The sequence below is a fragment of the Podarcis vaucheri genome, assembly GCF_965113315.1.
Source record: "Podarcis vaucheri genome assembly, chromosome: 4".
Classification (NCBI taxonomy): Eukaryota; Metazoa; Chordata; class Lepidosauria; order Squamata; family Lacertidae; genus Podarcis; species Podarcis vaucheri.
Window position 1 is genome coordinate 61,825,191 of NC_138762.1, and position 14,519 is coordinate 61,839,709.

The window sequence follows — 14,519 nt, forward strand, 5'->3', positions numbered from 1 at the left end:
AAGGTGTGTTTGCCAGGGGATTATTCCAGTGGTTCTTTTCTCTCTCTCATTGGCCCTAATGGGGGGGGGGGGGAATAAGCCCACCAGTTCCAGGATTGACCTTTCCTGGGAGCAACAGCTGTGCTTTGGATCATGCAGATTTAAGGCCTCCACTGACATGCCATCAGCTTTTGACTGGAAGATTGTTTCTTGTTACATATACATTAACCATGATGAACACATGAGAGATGCAGGATGAAGTATTGGAAAGTGACTCCACTAGTAGTGCATTGCTTTCAAAGCCCTCATATTTTATCAGTTAATCAACACTGACATGCATTTGCTGTACTGCTTTTCGGTGAATAGGTATATCTTTGCATATAGTGCAAAGTTTGTTTAAAAAAATATTCTCATTTGATTTTGGTTGGTTTTTTTACCCCCTCTGTAGAAAAACGTTGCCCAACCCTTTCAATGCCAGGTAACGGAGGATTCAAGTGTTTAGATGGTGCATATTATAACTCCAGGTGTGAGTATTATTGTTCGCCAGGATACCAATTAAAAGGAGACCGAATAGTACAATGTATGGATAACAAACTTTGGAGTGGACGGCCAGCTTCTTGTGTTGGTAAGTGTGGCCTGGGAGGATATGCAGAGATTGCCTACCTTTGCAGCACAACTGCTGCTTTGCAGTTACATTGCTGCAGCTAAAACAAGATTCAGAGCTCACCCGTGGTCAGGGATGATGGGAGTTGTAGTCCAGCAGCATCTGAAGTGCACAGGTTCCCCAGCCCTGGGTTACAGAGTGTGTCTATAATGAGAGGGGGGTAGTGCATTGTTAGGGCTGGGGAGACCTGGGTTCAAATTCCCACTCAGCCATGAAGCTCACTCCACTGGGTTACTTTTAACCATCTACTATTCTTTAATCCAGTCTACTTCATAAGGTTGTTGCAAGGGTAAACAAAGGTGCATGAGAACCATGGGTTGCTATCCCTGAGCTCCTTGGGGGGGTGGGATAAAAGTAAACAAATTCTCTTTAAATGGCTTGACAGTGGGTTTGATAGTAGATTATTTTCTCACAAACCTACCAGCCTGGCAGAACTGCAGTGCACACATTTGCACTCTGAAAGTAAAGACGACACTACCAGATATGAGCCATTTTATCTTATTTTTTTAAATCAGGGACACTTCAATGTCTGTTATCTCCCGCTGATGCTCTTCTGACCTTTGTGAAAATGTTTGTGAAACAGCATTGGGGGCTTTCTAGGATGACTTTGCTGAAATGATGTCTCACTGTCTTTCATTGGTTTTGTTTAATAGTTTCTCCTTATGTGGCTCAAATTAAATTTGTGGGGTTTTTTTTTGTTTTGTTACATTGCTGCAGATAAGAAATCCCAGTTGAGGAAGTTCCAATTAGTCATGACTTCTCACAGTTCTGCCCTCTCCACTACAAATTAATGGGAAGATAGGGGCGTGTGCGCGCGCTTGTCTAGTGATTATCTCTAAGCAGTTAAAATGGCTTAAAACACGGTGGCCCAGCAAGAAGAGTTCACTGATCCATGAGTGCTTGGAGATGCAGTTCCTATAGTAACCGAAGTCTGGTGTCTTAAGTAGCTGAAATTAATAGTAATACAGGGAAACTATGGTCCTTTGCTATAGGAGACTCATAAACATACAGTGGTACCTCAGGTTACATACGCTTCAGGTTACAGACTCCGCTAACCCAGAAATATTACCTCGGGTTAAGAACTTTGCTTCAGGATGAGAACAGAAATCGTGCTCCGGCGGCACAGCGGCAGCAGGAGGCCCCATTAGCTAAAGTGCTTCAGGTTAAGAACAGTCTCAGGTTAAGAACAGACCTCCGGAACGAATTAAGTACTTAACCCGAGGTACCACTGCATATCAGAAACACTGCAATTCTCAGGAATGTTTCCATTCCTTCTTTCATTTAATTTTGAGTATGCACATATTTAGGTAATGGCTTAAGCACCGAGAATTTGGGTCCTTTCACACACAACTGCTTTACCTGCAGAACTGCTTGTTCTCATGTGCATAGCAAGCAGATTGCACGGACAATTTTGCACCAGCAGCTACTTGTCATTTTGCATATCCTTTCTCAGACTTCATTGAGAAGGGCTGCAGTTGTACAATGAACCACCACCTTCTGCTAATAGGAAGTGTACCAGAAGACTCCTTTGCAATGAACAGGGAGCAGCTGCCCTTCGGTGGGAGAGCAATCAAGTGTACTGACTCTTTAATACTGCTTCATGCATTATATTTCTTCTCCTGCCTCTCCCCCCGGCATGTATCATGCTCAAAAACACTATTTTTCTAGAAACAGAGGTGCTGGACCTTGCCATGAACGCCTCCCTTGTTTTGTTATAATGGCAGTGGCACCCACCTGAGAGGTGCCAGAACTGAGTTCTGGTGAGTTCCCTGGAAAAAAGCCCTGCTCAAAACATAATGCATCGGGAAGCCAGTGTCGTTGGGCTCATATAGTAGGACCCAGCCCTTGATAAAGAACACTGTCAATAGCCTTACATTGCATTTAGGTGGCAAAATTCATACAAAATATTTTTAGAGGTGTCTAGGTGAAGTTGCCTCTAAACATGCAAGTAGACCTTTTGCATTCAGAACTGCTCTCCAGAATAAATTAGATATTCAATCATTAGAATGCATCAATACACTGAAAAGTTATTTTTTATATGAAGTGGTTTTTTAAAAAAAACATCGGAAAGTTCTGGAGATTAGAGGAATTTTCAGGTGCATAAAAATGGAAGAAAATAACAAGGGGTGGTGGTATGAAACCATTTCAGTGCTTTCCCGAGCTGCTTGCTTTTAATCTTAAGAATATATCTTCTTTTTTCCAATAATCTCCATTTGATGTTATTAATGTTGTGCCAGAGTCAATTTTAAGTGTCCTGGTAGCAGTTTGATGATTAACTTGTTGAAGATTATTTCTGCACTGTTTGCATTGCCTGCAGGATATAGCTTCAACCAAGTGCGGCTGTGCTATTACAGTGGATGCTCGGGCTGCGAACATGATCCGTGTGGGATGCACGTTTGCAACCCACAGCGGCGTGTCTGTGCATGCGCAAAGAGCGATTTAGCACTTCAGCGCATGTGCAACTGCCGTAACCCATTCCTGTACTTCCAGGTTTCGGCGGTCTGCAACCCAAAAAAATGCAACCTGAAGCGTCTGTAACCCCAGGTATGACTGTATACCTATACCCGTGTGTTTATTTTTAGATATGGAGTCGCCTAGAATCCAGTGCCCAAGTGTAAAGGAGAAAACAGCAGAGCCCAATAAACTGACAGCCAGAGTGTTCTGGGAAACCCCAGAGGGAAGGGACACTGCAGATGGCATTTTGACAGAGTGAGTGAAAATGTGTGAACTAACTAATGTATATAAAGACATGGGTTGGATTTAATACACAGTCACCCCTGGAAGTCTGTATGTGCCCACAGAACTTGTATTTCAAGTGTTCCTGGTCTGCTTGGTACAGGCAGAGCAAATCCGGCTGCACAGGTGATTTCTGATTCAGGGGTTGTGCTTTAAGCAGTAAATCTACAGATAACCCTCCACAGGGACAGTGTTTGTTCTTGGTTATATATGTAGCATTCTGTTATATTTGCTGCCAGTGGGGAATTTTGGGAAAGGATATATTGCCCTGCTATAATCAGAGCTGCAAACTGAACATTAATTTTCTAAATTGTATTCCCTAAAAAGGTCCTGTCTCTGCAACAATAATAATTATTGTTTGCAACATTTTCTTTCTTTTTAGCGTTATTTTGAAAGGACTACCACCAGGATCACATTTTTCAGAGGGAGATCACAAGATCCACTACACTGTGTTTGACAGAGCCGGGAATAAGGGAACGTGCAGATTTTATGTTAAAGTTAAAGGTAAGAACATTTGCTGTTGGGATTGGAGGAAGCACAGACACATCAAGTTAGGTCCTATTTATTTATATCTTACCTGCAGCATGGCGGCTGCTGCTGCTTTTGCAGTTTCTCTGATGGTATTCAGTGTATGTGATCTTCGTTAACCAGGTGGGTACAAGATGTAGACAATGCCAGGAGGTTGTGGCATCAGTCCATTATACTTCCTGATGTGGGAATATATGTAAAATCATATGCCTCTATTCAGTTTTCCTAAGCTAGGGATCTGCAAACTTGCCACCACTTTGTATTTATTTATTTTTAGATGCCAGGTGAAAACTGCTTCCTTTTGGGGGGAGAGGATTTTGGAGGCTGATAGGTGAAATAATTTCTGAGTTTTGATTGTTTTAATCTTTATTATGTGTTATATTTTGTGTTGCCTTAATTAGGTGTAAATCACTCTGTGACCATTTTCGTGAAGGGCATAATGGAAATATCTTACAGTGGTACCTCGGGTTAAGAACTTAATTCGTTCTGGAGGTCTGTTCTTAACTGAAGTACCACTTTAGCTAATGGGGCCTCCTACTGCTGCCATGCCGCCGGAGCACGATTTCTGTTCTCATCCTGAAGCAAAGTTCTTAACCCAAGGTACTATTTCTGGGTTAGCGGAGTCTGTAACCTGAAGTGTCTGTAACCCGAGGTACCACTGTAATTAAAACTATGTTCCACAGTTTTGGAAGATAGCTAGGCGAGAGGTGCCAAAAAGAGCCCTTGTGAATGGTTCCATCTTCACCAGTTTGAGTTTTACCAGGGTATGTCGTTGATAAGAGCGGCTACAAATAATTAGTGGAATGCCCTTGGTTTTAGTGTTGGAGGAAGCATTGCTTAAGAAATGGCTTATACATACGGAATAGCCTGTCTGAGAGTTAGATGTTCAAGCTTAGTGACTGATGCACAACTGGAATTGTTCACACTTTGTTACTGCTGCTGCTGCTGCCATCACCCTTCACCAAATAGGGCATTTTGCAAAAATAAATAAATCGCAATACTGTTGTTAAAATCATAACATTAAAATCACAGAACCAACCAATAAGAAAATTAGCACCACAAAAGTACTGGTGCTGTTTGGCACATAGCAATGCCTTCTGCAGAGTCTGGTTTTGCAACAGCCCCTGCTTGGGCAGTGGAACAGAGCAGCCTCCTTGCTATGTATACTTTGGAAAAACAGGCAGAGAGCCGGGCCCACAGTTCTAGCTGTTGTGCCACTAAATGGCTCTTGGGGGAAGTCTTGTGCCACTGGATGAGCAAGAGGAAATTGGTAATATAGAGGTTGTATTAGAAGCTATGGTGCCTGCATATTGCAGCAATTAGCATTATTCCGTGCATTAGCAATAGACTGTGCTAGGTCTAAACTCTGCCATGCTGATGTAGCATAAGCTCAGGGCTGTTAACAATATAAGGAATATCTGGCTATACTATGTATCAGTTAATATATGTGAATGACACACCTGTGTGTGTTAATGAATCTATATGTCAAACTGATTATAAAATCAAAAGATGCTGATGTCTCTTGAAGGCTAAAAAAACCAAAACCCATGCAATTGCATTTTCATTTCATAGTAGTGATGTATTAGGAGAGAAAATGAATCACTGAGTGCTCCTCATTTTGTGTTTACAGTCAGACGTTGTGGGAAACTGAATGCTCCAGAAAATGGCTACATAAAATGTTCTGGTGACGGGGATAATTATGGCGCAACCTGTGAATTTTCCTGCATCGGTGGATACGAATTGCAGGGAAGTCCAGCACGAGTTTGTCAGTACAATTTAGGCTGGTCAGGAACGGAGCCAACCTGTACACGTACGTAATGAATCATTCCAGTAAAAGAGCAGCACGTGGGGTGGCAGGATTGTGTGTATTGTGGGAAGACTTGCTTAGCACAAACATTGTAATTGTTCCACATGCTTCAACACTTGCAATTGTTCACTGGGTTTTGACTAGCAAGCTGTTTATGCAGGGTTAAGCAAGTGAGATGTTGCTAATGAATAATGATCTCCATGTTATAAAGCTTACCTGTCTATTGAAGATGACATGATATACAAATCTGTGGCTAAGGCTAAATGCGGTATTTTATTGTGTTAATGCCAAGACAGTTCTCACTTTTTCCGGAGGTGTTCAGTCACCCTGACCCACAGAAGCTTGTGGGAAGTTGCATAAATTCAGTGAGGCTTTTATGCTATTTCCTAATCACCAGTTTTATATTCCCCATTACAAGCTGTTTTAAAAACTCATATTCATGTTTAGAAACAGCTTGCAATGTAGCATTAGCGGGCAAGGGTGCTGGGGAGCTCTGCCTGGATGTGTAAAAGAAGCAGCTTTACTTAACACACACATTAAAGAGCTGTCTGTGCTACATCCATTATATACAGATTTCCTTTCTCTGGCTTGAGATTTCTTTGCATCTCTCTCCTGTTCTCATTCTATTGATCTCTTTCTCTTTCTTGATAGGAATTGATTACTAAACATCCGCCCACATTCTCCTGCCAACTCAAAACATGTGCAGATTTTGCAAAGTAGATACCACTTAGCATCTGGAAGAAGCAGTAATTTGTTGCAGGTTGTGAGTGAAAAGATTTAAGTGTGATTCTTTTCCAGTATTCTGGCTGCTAGATCCAAGATGCTTGGCAAGATATGCATGCAGAGCACTTAAGTATTATGAACATCTGTATCATTAATGGCTAGCAGACTTCCTAAGAGCTGTGTGTACCAGAGAGGAGCCAAAACCAGGCCCCAGGTTTTAACCCTCAGCATGGCTAGCTAAAATATCTTAAAGGACAGGAAAAATCTTGCCTCAGATTCTGGAGAGGTGGTACCAGTAAGAGTAGAGAAACCTTTGATGAGCCAATGGTCTAACTCAGTAAAGGTATTCTCATAAGTTTAGAATGCGATGCACCAATATGCCAGTATAATGTCATAATATTTGGCATTACTTAATGTTGCATGCAGAGGTAGCATTGCGTCCAATCTCTAAAATTAGGACTGCCCAGATGTGTCCCAGTAATCACAGGCATTGGTGGGTGATTGTGCATGAAACACGCTTCAAGGACCCCACTCACTCTGTGAGCCTGTGAGGTGTCAGGTCAAGACTTCTCTTGATTGAATGCTTGCCTTATTTGTGTAGGGAAGACGAGTACTTTTAACCAATCTGTTAAAGCAGAGATAGCAACGTGTGGCCTTCTAGCTTCTGTTGGATCATAATTCCCATCATCCCTGATTTCCTGGTTAGGTCTGATAGAAACTGGAGTCCTACAACATGGAAGTTCACAGTTTGCCTGCCCATGTCAAACTTTGCCTCATGAACTAATGACATAAATAGGTGGCGGGTTAATTATTCAACGTGAGTGCTTGTAATGTACATGCCACCACAAGCCCATTTTCAATAATCACCATGACATGTTTACATGCTAGTTTGAATGCTGGAAAAAATAACATCTCTGCAACACAAGTATATGCAGCAGAATGTGTCCAGATCCTCTACCAGAAATGAACAACAACTGTGCATTTCCTGAATTTATGCAAATTTCTGATAATCCAGAAAGAGATCTAAGGCTATAACCCTTCAGGGCTTTATATGGGAGTGAATTCAGTTGAAACCAGAGGGATTTGCTTATGTTTAAAATGCATAGTCTCAGGCTGCACATCTTGCTTTTGAGTTTTCTGTTGCTGTTAAGAATTGAGCTACCATTTAAAACCTTGGTGTTGAGTTGAGAACATTCTTGATTCTTTCAATCTGCTCTGTCCCCTTTTGACTTCCATGACCAAATCAGTTGCCATTATCTCCAGCTGCTTAAGGTTGAAAACAGGTCTGTTATGATGATCATCATTGTCTTCTTGCTTGTAATTTCAGCCATGAATATTAATGTTGGTGTGAGGACCGCAGCAGCCCTCCTGGACCAGTTTTATGAGAAACGGAGGCTGCTGATTATATCCACTCCGACTGCAGCCAATTACTTCTATAGATTGCAATTGGGAATGCTGCAGGTGAGGCACAGCTCCACTTTAGCTCCCAAAATAGTGTAGATGAACCGTGTCTTTAACAGTGCATTAACTTTTATGTCTCGAGAGTCCCTAACATTACAGGACCATAATAATAATCACACATTGTAGAAACTCCAATTATGATTAATCCACTTGATGTTTATCTCCAATTCTTATCTTGATTACTTTAGCCAGCGCTGTGTGGTTTAGATCTCCGGCACGTGACCGTGATTGAGTTGGTTGGAGTCTATCCAGCACAGCTGGGAAGAATAGGCTTGAGACTGATGCCTCCTGCGCTGGCTTTGCAACTCAGGTAAATTAAAAACTCTCTTTGTTGATAATAATTCAGAATTGTTCCCCCACCCCAATATTGCCCTTTAATGTCTTGATTGCATTTTTAGGGAAGCACAATATTTGTTTAAAATAAAACTGAATGTGAGATTCCCTTGAGCAAACAGCATCCCTGAACAGAAATTCTGCATGAGTTGAATTCTGCATGAGTTGGAGAATTATTTCTCAAGGAGACGTGGTGCAAATTTTATAGTCACCAAGCAGTGTATAGAAAGAATATGCCTGTTCTGATGTTTAATCTTGCAATCCATTTTTCTGAAGCAGAGCTCTGCCTTATACCAATTACTGTGTCCTCCAGCCCAGGCTTCCTCAACCTTGGGCCTCCAGATGTTTTTGGCCTACAACTCCCCTGATCCTTAGCTAGCAGGAGCAGTGGTCAGGGATGATGGGAATTGTAGTCTCAAAACATCTGGAGGCCCAAGGTTGAGGGAGCCTGCTCCAGCCCACATAAAAGCCTGCCTTTGTAGACTCAAAAGTTATATGATAAACAGTACATTACCGTACATACTTCTTCCATGGCAGCTGGAGGTGGAAATGCTGCTCTACTTATTACAGGTCTGGAGTCTACAGAAGATGCACTTTTCCTATGCTTAGAGCTGTACAAATGGGATGTTCAAATTGCCACTATATCAGGGTGGCAAACCTCTGGCCCTCCGATGTTGCTGGAGTCTTAACTCCAGCCATTTAACCATTAACTACAATGGGAGTTGGACCCAACATCAGGAGCGCCCCAAGTTAGCTACCTCTCCATTGCACAGTAAGGGACAATTGAGCGTCATAGCTCATATTGATAAACCAGGACATAATTGGCAGGATCATGCTATTGTTGAGTCCAAACCCTATTTCCACCTATTGCAAGGGGAACCAGTTGTTGTTCTACTTTTCCTCAGCACAGATGTGTTGCACAAGGTCAGTTTGCACTGTGTTTCAGAGTTAGGGTCTTTTCTGCTCATAGGAATGTAGTGGTCCCACTAAGCCTGTACCAGTCATTTGGAAGAGTAGGGAAATGATGGGAGTTTTCAGCACTGCATCAGTGCTGGTGCTGCTTACTGTCAAGGCTGTAAAGAGGAAGTAGGGATGGGCAGGCTGCCCAACACAGTGGGCAGCATGGTCCTTCTGGAAAAAAACACACCAGTGGACAAAATCTTGAGCAACTTTCATAGATGTAACACAATAACTTGTACAAGATTGACTGTAGCAGCTTTCATTCCAAGATTGGACAATTGTCTTTTTATTTCATGGTCTAAATTGTATATTGACTGGCTAGCTGTGGCTGAGAGTCCAGTTATGCATAATCTTTGACTTTAAAAAATATCTGAAAAAAGGGATTGTTCTTTCTCATACTTCATTGCAATGGATAGTTATGGCCATACAGCTGTGGAGCGTGTCTTCATGGTGCCCAGGCTTCAGGGAACACAACAGAGCAGGTATATGTCCTTCCAATCAGTTAGGATTGGACTGATTAGAAGGGCACCTGTTTGTTAACGCCCCGCTAGACCCACGCTGCTTTGCGAAGCTCGAATGTGGGCTCGGACTTTCAAAACAGCATGGGCAGTGTGAGGAGCAAGTGATGCTCAGGGCAACGGCTTTTGCTATGCCTCTGTGACCATACATGTAATGTTGCTGCTTATTTTGAAAGCAAACCAACTGCTTCTCTCTTCATATTGTCAGGTTGTTGCTCCGCATTCCCCACTATAACTTCAATATGGTGGTGGTTGATAAACATGGTGTGGACAAAGAACGATATCCTTTCCCAGCGACTCCTGCTGAGCTCTTTGCTCTCATTGATACTTTTCCTTTGAGAAAAGAAGAAATGAAACTGCAAGCAGAAGCTGGCCAGTCCTGTCCCTGAGTCTGGATTACAGCCATTCGCCTGGCGGTATGTTGCTGCCCTCCCTGCCCCTCCGGTGCTACTACACAAAGCATGGTATTATGGAAGTCACTGATGTACAGATTCTTTTTTTAAAAAAAAATGAATGTATGTTTGTGTTTAGCTTTGTGTGTGTGTGTGTTGTGGAGCTTCCTTTATTTAGCATTTTACATAATGCCTCTTCACTATTTCCAGAGATTTCTAAGAAAATCTATAGAAGAGAATGAAAATATCAAATTACCTTGGTTAGGTTTCCAGGAATGCCTTTGAACGTTGCTCCCTGTGTAAATGTTTCCTTTTCTTTTTACAGATCTTTAATAAAGATGTTGTTTTGCAGTTTATGGTTTTAATCTTAAGCATTTGGGTATGGAGTAACTACAGATAGTGCTAAGGCATTATATTTAAGATACTCCCAAGGAATGGAGGCAAAGAAATAAACAGAGAATTATGTCTTGATTATCAAGTTTATAATTTTGGCAAAGTTTATAATTAGTACCTGCAGCTTCTCTTTTCTGGCTATACTCCTTTATTCTGGGGCAGGGCATAAAGCAGGAATTACAGCCTGAGGCTTAGTTTGTTTTCTAATTTACCAAAGTAGTAATGTCGTTAACCATTTTTAAATGTTGTTCCCACAACTTTTTGTCTTGCAAATGTTTGGGGACTACAGCTCCCATCAGCCATGCATGACAAATGCTCTGGGATGATGGGAGTAGGCCTTGGCAATGTAGTGATACATCACCCAGGACTAGAAGTGGTGGCTGCTTCACCCAGTGGTATATTGTGGGTGGAACTGCCTCTGCTGAGTCCCTCTGCCACCAGCACCCAGCACATGAAGGAGAGACAAGCTGCGGCAGAGGGACTCTGGAGCTGTGGTGGTTTCACGCAAAATATACCACCGCCTCTGGTCCTCATACCACTGAGAGAGGAACAAGCTACATTGGCCAGGGCTGATGTAGCTTGTTTCTCCCTCAGCTGCCCGCACAGGCAGGTGGCGCCTTTAAACTTATCCGTTCAGGTGCATGCAGCTCCTGCTCCTCAACGGAGCCCCACTTGGCCTCTGGCTTGTGCCAGCTGGAGGCAGGGTCCGTTGCACTTGAGGGAGCCCTGCAGATGGAGCCTGTCAATTTCCAGAAGTAGGGCTTCCTCTGTCTCTCTCCCAGGAGAAAGAGATCGCTTGTCTGCCCCTGACGCCGGCAAAGGCGGAGGGAGCCCTGCCCACAGCTGGTGCAAGTTGGAGGCAGGGTGGGGGCTCCTTTAAACATGTCCATTCAAGGGTGTGGGGCTGCCTGCTCTTCAACAAAGACGTCAGCCGGGGGCAGGAGCCCGTTTGCCCCTGGGGTGGAACTGCCTCAGCTCCCATGGTGAGAGCTGAAGCAGTTTCAGCCCACGCCTCACTGGCTGGGGCCAGTGCAGCTTGTTTCAACGTTGCAGTGTTTCGCCAGAGTGTGATGTTCGGTCTGGTGATACATTGCAATGTTGAAAACCTAACATCACCCATCTTAACAACCACCTGGAGACCACCAGCTTGCAGAAGGTTGGCATGAAAAACCAACTTAATATTCTAAAGCTAGGCTACTAAGTAATCAACGTTAGAGTCATTTCATAGTATTTAACAGGGGAGGGTGAATTCCCTTAAACTTTGCTACTCTCACTAGACTTTTCTCCCGCAAGGATAATTATATTCTTAAATTTAAAGAATAATCATCAATAAGTAGGGTTGGCTCCAGACATGTTCTTCCACAAATGGGAAAAAACCCTTCTGTTCATTGGCCTTTGAGCCAATGGCAGGAGGGACACAATTTGCACCAGTTCTATTTCACACCCTTAGCATCCTGTGAGCAGAAAATCACCCACAGGGAGTCTTAAACAATATCCCCTTGGGTTGAATCTAATATATTTTATGAAAACAAATGCAGCTCATCAGCAAAGATTATTTTCTTATCCCATGAGGACCCGTGCAATAACAAGTACCCATCTCTGTTCTATTTTGCAGCATTTTGCAATTTTACTATAGCTGAGGGCTAGAATGACTTATTATAGAGGAGAGAAAACCTGTTGCCAAGGAGGTCAGCAAAGGCAACAATTTCACCTGCCTACACTGGGAAACAGTGACCTAGAATTGAGGTGGGGAACCTCTGGCCCTCCAGCTGTTGCTGGACTAGCTCCTGTCATCCACAGCCAACATGGCTAATGATCAAAGCCTTGGGGAGGCCTGGGGGTCCTGCCACCAAGAGGGCTACAGGATCCACAGGCTTGAACTAGAGGAGTCCCTGTTTAAAAATTCAGCTTGCGCACAGATTGAAATTTTAACATGGTGAAATATTTTAATTGCACACAAAAATAAGACCTTTTACACTAACTGCAAATGAAGCCAGTCTCCCCCCCCCAAAAAAAAAAATCCATAAGTCTCTATAAATACATAGGAATGTACACTAAAGCAAGCCTGCATAGGGGCGGAGGGAGTTCTGGCTTACTTTTGGTACGGTTTAACATAATACAGTTCCCTTTGTAATTTGTTCATGCTCAGCATAATTGTTCCAAATGAGACAACAGGAAAAAATACATTAGAAAGACATTGCACACAACAAAGCATTTTTGCTGCTGATAAAATAATAATAATCTAACTTACATGGATGTTTTTAACACGCTGCCAAAGCCATCTGAAGACTAGCAGGATAAAATTCTGCAGGACAGTAGTTAAAGCAAGCAGTTAGCATAATTTATTGCCACAGTTGAGTTGTGCTAGTCAACCTCTTAAGATTCAAGCAGGGGAATGAATCCACCCCATTGTCTTCTTAAAAGTTGGAGCCTGGTGGTATGAGGTGGTTATTCCATGGTGTGCTAGAGAGCACATTACTTGTGCCAGTCAGAAGGCAGTATCCCCATGGACTTTTGGTGCAGACTGAACGGCATCGCCTGGTAAAGTTACAGAAGAAACATCTTCACTTAGAGCAAGGGGTGACCACCATTCGGCACTTCAGAGTCTGTTGGACTCCTATGAGCTGCAGCCAGAATGGGTGATAGAGATGGGGAGGAGCTGGTGTCCAGCAGCATCAGGAAGACCACAGATTAGCTACCCCCGATCCTGATTTTTTTAGAGGATCTACTATTTTTATATGCAAGTATCCACACCATTGCCAGAAAACCCAGTAGGCACATGTGAAACACGGCAGAGTGTGAGGCCTGTGTTTAGTAAACAAACTGTGTGTCTCAACTAAAGAGACCTTTTTTGGGGTGGTGTTAAGACAGATGAAATTTGTGGATTTGGGGAGGTTCTCATATTTGAAAAGTGGAAGTCTGGACTTTTTTTGTACTTTCTGACTTTGGGTCTTTAAAATGCAGTTAATATCTATCTATAAACTGGGAAATTACAAAACTGGTGTAGTTAAATGCAAAAAGAGAGAGAAAGAAATGGTAACAATACTGTTATGAGATTCTATGATCTGGTTGCGTGGCAATATGAAGAGAAAGGAAAAGTTTGAAAGCTGCCACCATACCTGGTCTACTGAATTCATCTCTACCCTGTGGGATACAAAATGGTTAAATAGAAAACAGATCGCCACACTTCATTTTGTCATTCATGCACCAGCCACAAACCTAGCCTTTTGGGTTGCTGTTGGTATTTACAGTATCCAGTTTCACCTAGTATCAATACCATTTTAGGGCAATGACTGCAGTTTTCAAATGGGAAAAGCGATTTTTGAACACAGAAATGGACCTGTTGTGCTTCTTCTGAATCACTGCTCTGCCTCATCTGTTTACCCACTAAGACGTCTTAAATGAGGTCTGATTCACATGCTGCGTTTCAGCCATTTTTAATATATATATATATAAAATCTTCCTCTGTGTATGTATACCATGCCACAAAGCCAAAGGATTTTTTTTTAACTTTAGTTACTGAAATGCAAAAAAAATATCATAATGAGCCATGGGAGACCTGCATATTATAAGTAATCACTTCCCAGGAACATTTGTACAGTCCGTTCATTTAAATGAGAGAGAGCCTTATTCACTATGTGAATTTAAGAAATCCATAAAGAATTGGGGGGGGGGCTTTCACTAAAAGACCCACACCCTTTAATTTAAAAGTAGAGCACTACCACCATGCCAATATATCGTAAAATATTTAGAAATGGGTCCTGAAATGTATGTTTGGGTTAAAAGTAGGTCCTGGCTCTGAAAAAGTTCAAAGATACCTGCGCTAGAACAGTATTGTTACCAATACCAGTATGCATTTCTATTTTATTTTTCATGCTGTTAATTTTGCTGGTGTTTTAAAACAAAGTATTTTCAAAACATTATTTTCAAAGCTTGATGCAGCAATTATGCATTAAAAGATAGCAACTATAATATAACAGTGTCAAAAATAGACCTGATTTCTATTTCTATAGTTGTTCTTGGGT

The 14,519-nt window shown here is 42.3% G+C and overlaps 1 protein-coding gene across 2 annotated transcripts in view; it reads left to right on the forward strand.

Annotated features, from left to right (window-relative positions):
* The window catches only part of SRPX (sushi repeat containing protein X-linked), a 31,453-nt gene extending 21,001 nt beyond the window's left edge, over positions 1-10,452 (forward strand). For both annotated transcript variants that reach the window (XM_082219968.1, XM_082219969.1), the window contains 7 exons: positions 428-604; positions 3,226-3,352; positions 3,762-3,883; positions 5,538-5,717; positions 7,765-7,898; positions 8,087-8,208; positions 9,918-10,452. In XM_082219968.1, the coding sequence (XP_082076094.1) occupies positions 428-604; positions 3,226-3,352; positions 3,762-3,883; positions 5,538-5,717; positions 7,765-7,898; positions 8,087-8,208; positions 9,918-10,098 (1,043 nt within the window). In that variant the 3' untranslated portion in view covers positions 10,099-10,452. The remainder of the gene's footprint in view (positions 1-427; positions 605-3,225; positions 3,353-3,761; positions 3,884-5,537; positions 5,718-7,764; positions 7,899-8,086; positions 8,209-9,917) is intronic.
* The last annotated feature ends 4,067 nt before the right edge of the window (positions 10,453-14,519 follow it).